This window comes from Mustela nivalis (genome assembly GCF_964662115.1).
Source record: "Mustela nivalis genome assembly, chromosome: 5".
Classification (NCBI taxonomy): domain Eukaryota; kingdom Metazoa; phylum Chordata; class Mammalia; order Carnivora; family Mustelidae; genus Mustela; species Mustela nivalis.
The window spans coordinates 25,085,024-25,096,091 of record NC_139024.1 but is presented as its reverse complement, the minus strand read 5'-3'; the positions used below and the strand labels follow the sequence as shown (position 1 = coordinate 25,096,091).

At 40.2% G+C, this 11,068-nt stretch overlaps 1 protein-coding gene across 1 annotated transcript in view; it reads left to right on the top strand.

The window, feature by feature from the left end:
- Nucleotides 1-3,006: 3,006 nt before the first annotated feature.
- CRYBG1 (crystallin beta-gamma domain containing 1) overlaps nt 3,007-11,068 on the top strand; it is a 204,323-nt gene continuing 196,261 nt past the window's right edge. Inside the window, exon 1 of the mRNA XM_082732060.1 lies at nt 3,007-3,304. Within this exon, the coding sequence (XP_082588186.1) occupies nt 3,084-3,304 (221 nt within the window). The 5' untranslated portion in view covers nt 3,007-3,083. The remainder of the gene's footprint in view (nt 3,305-11,068) is intronic.

Sequence of the window (11,068 nt, the reverse complement as noted above, 5' to 3'; positions counted from 1 at the left end):
CAGCAGTAGCACAGCCTGTGTGTACCCCTTAGTACTGAGAAGTGAAAGTGATATTGCTTTCTGGGTTGGTTGGGCATATTTGGGTTTCAGAGTCTAGCTCTCTAGCTCTGTGGAATATTCTATGAGCCACCTATATGCTGTGATAAATTAACTCATTGCTCAAACAAGCCTAAGTAGATCTGTTTTAGCAATGACTGAAAACCAGTGAAACACCTTGGTTAGAATACTTATCAAATTTTATTGGACAGTTTGTATATTATTTAATCAAGTTTTATTGTATTTAGGTGCCTGTTTCCCTCATTAGATTCATCACAAGTGTTGTATGTTATGTATACAGTTTGTATATTATTTAATCAAGTTTTATTGTATTTAGGTGCCTGTTTCCCTCATTAGATTCATCACAAGTGTTGTATGTTGTATGCTTCTACGCATAGCTCTGATTTCTTCTATAATTCATCTAAAAATACATATTGAGTGCCTACTCTGTCCCATGCCCCAGGCTAGTCCTTGGGGTTGTAATAGTGAAAAAGGCACATATGATCTTTGTAGTTACAAAGCATGCAGTCTAAAAGATCTATGCCTGAAACATTCCAGGCAATTCAATTAAGTTAGTATACCAATTTATTTAATTATTTCAATCAATGGATATTTATGTCCTGAAAATAAAAAAATAAATGAGAAATGTCCTTAAGTTTCTCTTGGGCTGATATGGGACACAGATAAGTAAATAAGTAACATTCATGCTATGTGAACAGTGTGAAAACTAAAATATGTTCCAGATTCACTGGTGGTTCAAAGGGGATGGGTGGTTCAAGAGGAATTCTGCTTGGGGGAATCAAAATGTAAGAATGACTTTCTGAACTTGTAAATATTTGAGTAAATGTGCATAAAACTTCCTCTTTTTCCCTCTTCCCCTTTGTTTCTCCTCTCCTTTATTCCTCTTCAGTTCTCTTTCCCATTCCTTGCTATTCCACTTGCCTTTTAAGGGTCAATTCAAGGGCCATTTTTATAATACGTCTTTATTAACTGTTCCTCTTTCTCCCTCCCAAACTCTCAGGCTGGGGTAGTAATGTTTCCAAACTCCCACAATGCTTTGTACATTCCTCTATTCATTCTCTTCCCTTTTGATGTATATCATCAGTGTTATCTGTCAGTCATGCCCAACCCCTTCCAAGTCAAGGCTGGGCACATAATCAGCAAACAACAAATTCAAAAAATATTTCTTGAGGAAAATATAAATTAAAATTGTAATAAAAAATAGAATCGTAATGAGATATCTCTACATACATCCTCAGCAGAACCGCCAAAATAAAAAGGATTGGTAATATCAAGTGTTGGTGAAGAGGTAGAAAAATTGGAGATTTCAAACATAGCTGACACAACCATTTTTGGGAAATTACTTGGCAAAATATGCTGAAGCTGAACATATGCATAATACCCAGAGATTAAAGTCTTGGGCATATATCCAAAGAAATAAATGCTTGTGTCTAAGAAGGTTCATATCAGCTTGATTCATATAGTCCCAAACTGGAAACAACCTAAATGCCCAACCACAAATTGGATAAATTAATTGTGGTATATTCATATTATAGAATAGCACACAATTTTTTAAATTCAAAACAAAAACTGCTACATGCAACAAGATGGGTGATTCTTACAGACTAATACTGAGCAAAAGAAGCTGGACACAAGAAAAATACATATTGTGATTCCACTTACATGAATTTCCAAAAGAGGCAAATTTAATCTCTGTTGAGAGAGGTCAGAATAATGATTATCTTTTACCAAAAAGAGGATATGGCACTAGAAGGGGACAGAAGAGAGATCTGAAATTTGGGAAATACTTTATATTTTTATAATGGTATATTTAAAAGCCATACACAGAGGATTTTCTGGGACAATGTTAACTGCCCTTCAGTAAAACCATCTTATACCCCGACCACATAAATGTTCAAATATGTAAACATTTGAGTTATATACTTATGATCTGCACATTTGATTGATTATATGTAGGTTAGACCTGCGAACAAATTAAATATTTAAAAATTAAACAAAAATAAAAGTTCCTTGAATGGATGAGTGAGTGAATAAATGAGTTGGGTCTTCAAAGAGAAAAGAAGGTAAGAGGGACTTGTACTGCATTTACTTTTTAAGCAGCAGTGCTTGGCTCTTGAGCTCTTTATCATCTAATAATGCTCCCAAGTAATTGCTCATGTACTTCTTTTGCTTAAATATTAGTTGCCTTTGCTATTTAATCCAACTCTGAGGTTAAGTAAAGAAAGTCATTAACAGTAAAGCAGATAATGAAAACCTCATGAGACTGGCATTTAATTCATGGTGAGAGATCTATTCAGCCCTTTGGGAACTGGGGAATATACTTAATTCCCTTCTGTTTTTTTATCCTTATGCACTTTATGAGATGCACATACAAATTAATTATTTAGACTCTCGAAGGGAGAGAGGAGTTGGCACACGTGTTTACAGAAAGGAACGGAAGCCACCCAGAGTGTGACATTGCTCAAGCTACCCAAAGGCCAGAGTGGAATAACCCTAATTGCCGGGTGGCCCACGCCACGGGATGCGCCTCTCCCATCTTTCTTCAGGCGGGGCTCCTGGGTAAGTCACTCATTCTGTCAGCCTGACAAAGGCCAACAGATGGCCAACAATTCCGCAGGCGACGGATGGCACCTTCACCTGAGCCGCTGTCGAAATCCCAACGCGCTCTGACTCCCAGCCCAGAGGCGGCGGTGCAGGGTCCGAAGACGCAGTTCCGAGGGCTTCCAGAAGGTGTCGCTGCCCCGCAGCCGCCGCCCATCGCGGGGCCGGGGACCTGGGGCCTGTTGGTTCTACCTGTGGCTCCAGGCGCGTGCGCCCCACCTGGGCTTGCACCTGGGGCGGCCCTCGCCGCGTGGAGGCGCTGCCAGGCAGCTGGGCACTCGCCGGCGCCCAGAGGGCTCGGGCTGCTGTGCAGCTCGCGCTCAGCTCGGTCTTGGTCCTCTCACCCTCTGCCGTCCCCCGCACCGGCGACGAGGGGGCGGGGTCCGACGGCGCGCTGGGAAAGGCGGGCGAGCTGGCGCCCAGGTATGTTTTTCCACAAGGGCCGGGCGGCGGAGGAGGAGGCGGACAAGAAGATGCCACTGTCTCCGCCACCTCAGGGCGACCACGCGGAGTCCAGCCCGTCCAGGACCCCCAAGAAGCACACCCCTTTCCATATCTGGCGCTCCAAGAAGAAGCAGCAGCCTCTGCCGTCGGACTGGGGGGTGTTCGTTCCGCACCCGCCCCCGGCGCCCCTTTGCGAGGCCAGGTAAGCTCCTCGAGTCTCACCTCCTCTCCCCTCGTCTCCTCTCAGCTCTGCGGTCCCTGAGCCCTGTCCACCGCCCGCCGCGCTCGACCTCGCTCGGAGGAGGGGAAGGGCAGGCATGTTAACAGGGTCCAGAGGGGCACAGACGTGGCCTTTGTGCATTCCTTGTGGCCACGAGTTCCTTGTGGCTTCTGGCTCAGGCCAAGCACCAGCGAGAGGAACTCGTGCCCACCCGTGTGGCTTTTACTTTGACTGCCATAGACTTTATGCAAGAGTTCTAGCGACACTAACCTACTAAGAAGAGGAGAAGGGTAGTGAAGCATTATTGCCATAATGAGTGATAGGAACTCTACCTAGGAATTACACAATACTTTTGACAATGGGGCCTTTATTGTGAAGATCTCCACTTTTACAGATCTCCGTTGGCCTCATAGGATCCGAAAGGAGGAGGAAGTGGCAGGGATGGTTACCCCCATTTTATGGGTGGAGAACCTGAAATCCAAAAGAGAATGGCTTGTCCCCAATGGAATCAGTGTCAGAATTAGACAGCACTAGGCAGCCCCTAGTTATTAAAAAATGTAATTGTCATTGTCCTTTTTGAATTTTTATTAAAACTTCGTATTATTCAATAATACTATCTGAATAGATAATTCTTTGAACAATAATCAATTTGAAGTACCAATATATTTATGTGGTTTGGGGGTATAAAATATTTTTAGTGAAGGGTAGTTGGCAATATCCAGTAATTCCTGCTATATGTTTTTTTTTTGTTGTTGTTGTTGTTGTTGTTAAATGCACCCTTATGAACTATCGGGCCAGAATAAAATGGTGCAAAATTTGCATTTTGAATATATTTTCCTTTTATTTCTAAAAGAGTATTGATTCTGCAATATATTTTCATTCACTTAGTAAAATTTTATTGGGCACCTTCATTAAGCACTGGGGTATAAAAAGCAATGAGCTTGGTTCCTGTAATCCAAGAGTTCTCAGTTTCCTGTGGAAATCAGTAAGTAAAGAGTGGGATAAATCCTACAGTAGATGTTAGCACAGAGGAGGGGATCCAGGAAGGCTTCCTGGAGGTGGAAGACTGAACTAGTTTAGTCAGAAAAGGGGAGGAGCAATGAGTTCAGGTTGAGATTGCACTGTGAGCATCCCACTGAGCACAAGTGTTTCAGAATGGTTAGAGTATGTTTGAGGGGATGGGAGAGGAGTGCTACAAAAGAAGGCATTTTCTTTTTTCTCATATTTTTATCATCCATGGTAATAATTGGTTGTAATAGAACATAATTTTATCTATTCAAAGACTTACTGTGCTTAACACCAATTGAAATTTCTTTCTTTTCTTTCCTTTTTTTTTTTTTTAACCTTTACCCATTTATTTTAGAGAGAAAGCATGAGTGGGAGAAAGAGTGGAGGGAGAGAGAGAGAAGCAGACTCCTCACTGAGTGTAGAATCCACCCTCACAGGGCTCCATTCCCAGCACCCTGAGATCATGACCTGAGCCAAAATCTAGTCTGACTCTTAACTGACTGAGCCACCCAGGTGTCCCCAATTCGAATTTCTTTTTTAAAATGTTACTCAATAATGATGTACCCATCATTGAAGTATTTTTCCTATAAATATTTTAGAGACTTCCTTGTTTTTTTATTATCTGACGTATCACCATCATTTCCTGTCTATCAAAATGTTATCATACACAGTTATAGACAATGTATTCAAATCCAAGTGCATTTTAGACTAAAACTTAAAAAACAGGAGTTTTTGCTTCTCTCCCCAAGTGTCTTATATTGTGGTTCAGTCTTGAACAACAGAACTTTCCTTCCAAACTGTGATGAACTTCGTACTAATGAATGTTCTGAAAACTAAACATACTGGTCTGTCTTTGGGATGTTTTCCTAGTTAGATCATCTTCCTAAATATTTTGTTTACTTCTGAGAGAGTGTACCTGTTTCTAGTCGAAAGAGAGTGGCTAAAACACACTTAGGTTTCTGGTTCATCTTTACCAATGTGGCTCTCTTGAGCCATCTGACCATGTCCACTCACTTCTGTCCAGGACTTGAAGTGGTGGAAGGAGGCAAAATGTGCAGATCTTGCTGTGACCTTTGTCTCTGTATGAGGAACAGATAGTCAGATGGCCACATGTTTTTGCTGGGCATATACCATTAATATTATAGGCTTTCAGAGCAAGCAAAAATGAATTTATATCCTGGCTGTGTGACCTTGGGAAAGTTACTGTACCTTTCTGAGTCTCCGTTTCTTCATTTCAAAAATGGGAAAAACAATAATACTGACTCTGTAGAGCTGTTGTGAGTATCAAATGATAGTTTATGCTTTAAAACTTTTATCAGACTTCTGGACACAAAGTTAAAACTCAGTAAGTGTAAAATCATCATCGTCATCATCATCATTATAAATGCAAAGATCTAATGGAAGAAATGAAAGAAATAAGGTTGGGTGGGGGGAAAAAAAGCTTCTCTTCCTGGAAGAGCTTACCACTCTAATGATGGTTTTAAGTTTATTGAGGTCAGATTTCTGTATTCTGCAAATATTTGCAGATTTCAGCTTAGATGTTCTAAAAATCAATAAGGGTCATTTTCTTTCTCAATGTAAAACTATTTGAACACTGGCTGCCTCACTTCCTAAAATTCAACCTTATAATTTTTTTCAGCTTGGTCTTGGTAAACGTGTTAATATGTTATTTTTCGTAGAAAGAGAGCTGTTGTCCTCCTTGGTAGCCAGTCTCCTGTCTAGTCCATTCATCTCTTGCCATCAGGGGATCCAGGGGAGTGAACATGGTTTGGGCTTTGGGAGCTGTGGCCTGACTTTCCTTAGTAGCCATTAGTGGCACTCATTTATGATGTTTTGAATTCTACCCTATTTTTTAAACCGTTTATTCAGAGGGGGGGATTCTCTATCTGGGTTTAAATCCCTGTTTATCTACTTACTGTGACAGACATGTCATCCTGAGCAAGTTATTAACCTTTTTGTGCCTCAGTGTTCTCATCCATAAAGGGGGCTTAATAAGAGTTGTTATAAAAATAAACAAGTTCGTGCACGTCGAGTGCTCAGAACAGTGACTGGCACATTGTCCGCACTAGTAAGTGGGAGGTGGTTTCCCTTTTTTCTCACTAGTATCTTGCCTACGCCTCCTTTTTAGTAGTAATTTTATGTGCTTATTTTCTGCTATCTGATGGAAACGGTGCTTCCTTTTATATATTTCCTTATGTAGCTCTTAGCTGAAGGTCAATGCAGTAACGTGAAGATGATTACCCTCCAGCTACCCTGAACCCTAAACCTAGAAAGCATGCATTAGTGTTCTCTGCCAGAGAGCCAGACTCAAGTGGTGGGGAGCCTCGTAATCCTTGGAAAATCTGCAGACCTCATTTCCTTTGGAGGAAAAATGCAGCCACTGCCAGAGGTCAGAGCCACCTCCCTGGGTGAGCAGAGACCCACCTTCAAGTCAGGGTTTGCAGGCTCCGGTTTCTGCCCTGTACACAGCCCCGTTTATCTGTACTGCAATGGACCTTTCCCTCCTCAGAAGGGAGAACAACTTACTCCCTGTTTATATCACTAGAATGATGTGAGGATAAACTGCTGTTTTATTCCTTCAGAAAGAGAATAGTTGTTTAAAATGCTATTCGAAAGCATTCTGGATGTGTAGAATGTTAGTCTTTATGACTTAAAATTGATTCTAGTTTTCAGTCTTTTGTGGCTGGTTTAGTGTTTTCTAACATCAAGGACGTAGCTAGAGAAGTCATTTGGTTTTATCTAATGTTACATCTAAGCTGATTAACACTGGATTATTTTTCTTATTTATCTCATGCTCAAGTCAAGAGTTTGAGATTTTAGGTTTTATTTTACCACTGATAAAACGGGAATTTGAACTTGAGCTCTCTCATTTACTAGCTGTGAGCTCCTTGGGAAGGTACTTCAGTTTCATTAAACTGAGACCCACCTCTAAGCACTGTTCTTGAGACTTTAAAATATATATTTAAAATGACTAGCGTCATGCCCAAAAGAGAACAGATGCCCAATAAATAGGAGTTCTGACATCAGGCTGCCGTGAAAAACGCACAGACGGTAATGTCGGACACAGTTTCAAATCTCCCTCTGCCTTGGATCCAATGGCAGGAGCTTGGATCCAAGTTCAGGAAACTTGGATCCAAATGTTTCCTGAAGCCTCAGCTTCCTCCCGGGTAGAATGCAGATGCTGGCACTTCCCTCACGGGGCTCCAGGAGGATTAGCTATCACAGCCGCAAAACACCTGGTGCAGAGCCTCGCCCAAAGCAGGTGCTGGACAGATGAAAGGTGAGGGAAGCAGGAGTGACAGGGGCCGTGATAGCTGTGGTTCTTGTCATCATAGCAGCGACGGCGGCTTGAATACGTATGTTTTCCATTGTAAGTGGAGTCAAGCAACTTCAGGAGCCCAGAAGTTGTAACCAGGTCTCTCAGTCTCTGAAATATCTTTGAGTGTCTAGATGTGCCTGTTCATCTGTAAAAGGGTAGACCTTTATGCATTCAGTGACTTAAGGGTCTTAATACATAGGACTGAGGAAGTGGAAGGTCAACTTTATACTGGAAGTTAGAGGAGTTTCTTCTGAAGTGATTTTGGAGTCTGAGTTCAGTGTAGGCTAATTCTTTGCTGCTTCTCTCTGTCATTGTGTCGCTCTTCACCCCCCTCTTTCTATGCTTTTGGTCATGATCCTCTTAGTCCATATATAGGTGATGTACACACTCTTGGAGACGTTTAGAACTGCTGGTCTTGGGTTCACTTCTTTTTTTCTTTCAATTTTTTCTTCTTCTTTTTTAAAAAGAGAGAGAGAGAGAGAAAGAGAACGAGTGCAAGACCACAGGGTAGGGGGGCAGAGGGAGAGGAATAGAGAGTCCTTAGCCGTCTCCACTCTGAGAGCAGAGCCCACCTTGGGGCTTGATCTCATAACCCTGAGATCATGACCACAAGATCACAACCTGAGCCCAAACCAAGAGTCAGGCCCAAACCTGAGCTTCAGCTGATGGTACCACCCAGGTGCCCCTTCTTTTTTCTTTTTTCTTTCTTGGCTTTTAATTATAAACCTTATTCATAAGGATGAGGCAGTAAATCACTGCTCTGCTATTTTCTCAGGATTAAAGCAATGCAGCAAAAATATTAGATATTGAAATTCACTTTCTAATTCCCAATATTCATTCAAAATGCCAATCTTACTATGAATATTAAGAAGACTTACCTGTCTTAAAGTTTGAGTTCACCTAATGGATCAGTTGGGTTTCAGGAATGTCCATGCCAAAAAAAGAAGTGATTTATTTATTTAAAAAAATTGTTTTTGGTAAGACCATTGAATCTTGAATTGCATGTATTTCTGTTTACTTTGAAATTTTTAAAAAAGATTTTATTTATTTATTTGACAGACGGAGATCACAAGTAGGCAGAGAGGCAGGCAGGGGATGAGGGAAGCAGGCTCCCTGCTGAGCAGAGAGCCTGATATGGGGCTCAATCCCAGGACCCTGGGATCATGACTGGAGCCTAAGGCAGAGACTTTAACCCACTGATCCACCCAGGTGCCCCTACCTTGAAAATTTTATCAAATAATTGCTTAATCTCCATTTCATGTTGTTCTTACTGTATAGAAGATTTTAGAGATCTTCATGAAAAACAATGCAATCTGACCTACAGAATCATTTTTCTAGGATTAATGATAGATTATTCTATGGCACAAATTTGTTTTTGTATCTTCTTATTGAAATGTTTATCAGTCCAATTTTAGAGAAGTTTTTTATGATCAACAACACCGAATACTTGTTCTGTATTCAGCACTGGGAAATAGAAAAATGAAGTCAGAGATGATCCCTGCTCCTAAGGAACCTGTACACTAGTGGAATATGGAGCATACAGCTGAAAAGGATGAAAGCAGCATATGATTCATGACATGCAGAAATAAAAATTTAATCAAATGCACTGAGGTCAGAAGAAGGACTATCTTGAAGAAGCAGAGTTTTTTTCTCTGATGAAGAAGTTTTACTCGTGTTGAGTAATTAATGAGACATTTTTTTTTCTCTGATATGAAGGTCATCAAAGGCTCCAAACCTTCTTGAGGGTGTAATCAACTTCAGGTATTTCCAGTGATCATGGGAACATTTATCTTCATAGCAGCATCTAAGTCAAAGAGAATCATGTATTTGGGACTATGCCTAAATAATTTTCTCCAGTTCCTTAAAATATCTAGAGCCTGGAATTGTATTATTTCAGCTCTTATATCATATTTTGATACCTAGGAAGAACAATTGGGCTTAGAATGTGACATATCATTTGAAAACCTTGGCTGAAATCATAAATAAACATGATGTTGACATCCTAAAGTTATAGGCTGAAAATAAGTGGTTCTAACATTCTTTAAACAGATTTACAAATCCAGAAAACTAACTTGGTGTCTACTCAATTTTTGTCAAAAGATTCTGGAGTTTCTTTCAAAGAGAGTCTAGCATTACCTATCTTCTCCAAAGTAAGGTGTTCTTCCTTAAAAACAACCTATCTTTATTTTCATACCAAATTGCTGGGCACATCCCACAGGTCTCTTTCCATACGGTCATTTCAAAAAAATGGATTCTCAGCTTTTACCCAAGATAGAATTGAAATGTGAATTCAATACCTTGTCCCCAAGCAAGTTTTCAAAACAAAGTATGTACAAGTGTCTGACACTTTTAAGAGGTTTGGTAAGAAAAGCAAGCCTGTTAGTTTCATTAGCTCATTTGTAGCTTCCTTAAAATACAGTTGCATTGGGCTGACTCAAATGCCTTATCAAAATCCCTCTAAGAATTCAGATTTATAAGAAGTCTTTATTCTACAGAATGAGAACTTGCTTAGTGCTGTCTTTACAGCACTGAAGATCTCCTGGATGGGCCTGTTCAATGGAAATGAAGCAATGACAAAGAGGCTTCATCACAAGGGAGCATTCTGGCAAAGTGTCAGGAGACCCCAAGGAAATACAAGTGACTCAGAGAATCCAAAGTCCATTGTGGTGTCCCCATTTCTCTCATCAACAAGTTATAGACAAAATGAGTGTAGGCTGAGCCTGTAGCTAATTCAGAAAAATGAAACACAGAATTAACAAGTGCCTTTTGTTTTTACCTTCCCATATTGGCAGTTAAACAAGTAAAAGTAAGTTGTTGTTAAGCTTGGCAAAATATCTTGTGGTGAAGGAATTTGGCTATTGTCCATATTTGTTATTGTTAAGTGTCATTTCAAACCAGCAAACTACTGAGTCTCATTTATTAGAAGTCAGGGTTATGGCATCCTGAAGTTAATACCAACAGCTTGTAAAAGAGATTTGACCAATAAGTACATAAAGGTACCACATTTAATACACTTTCTAATTTTTTTCAAATTAGTTAATAAAGATTGGCATAAGTTCCTAATGGTTCTCTGGGTTCTCTATTTGGATAGTTCTTTATCTTGTGATTGAGGTCAAGAGACAAAATACATATGTTAAATAAGGTAAGGAATGAAAGGAAGCATTTGGTTTATAATAACTTTAGACCATGTCTGTGAAAACGTTATCTTCCATTAAGATTTGATGGCAAGATGCAGCTTATTTGATATACACAGTACATATCACACACTGTTCTAAGTGCTTTACAAATATTAACTCACTGCAATTAATTCATAATATCCTTTAGAGGTAGGTACTCTTATTACTGTCATTGTGAAGAAAAATGGGGCACACTGAAGTATGGTAACTTAGTCAATGTCACAGAGCTCATAAAGTCTGGGG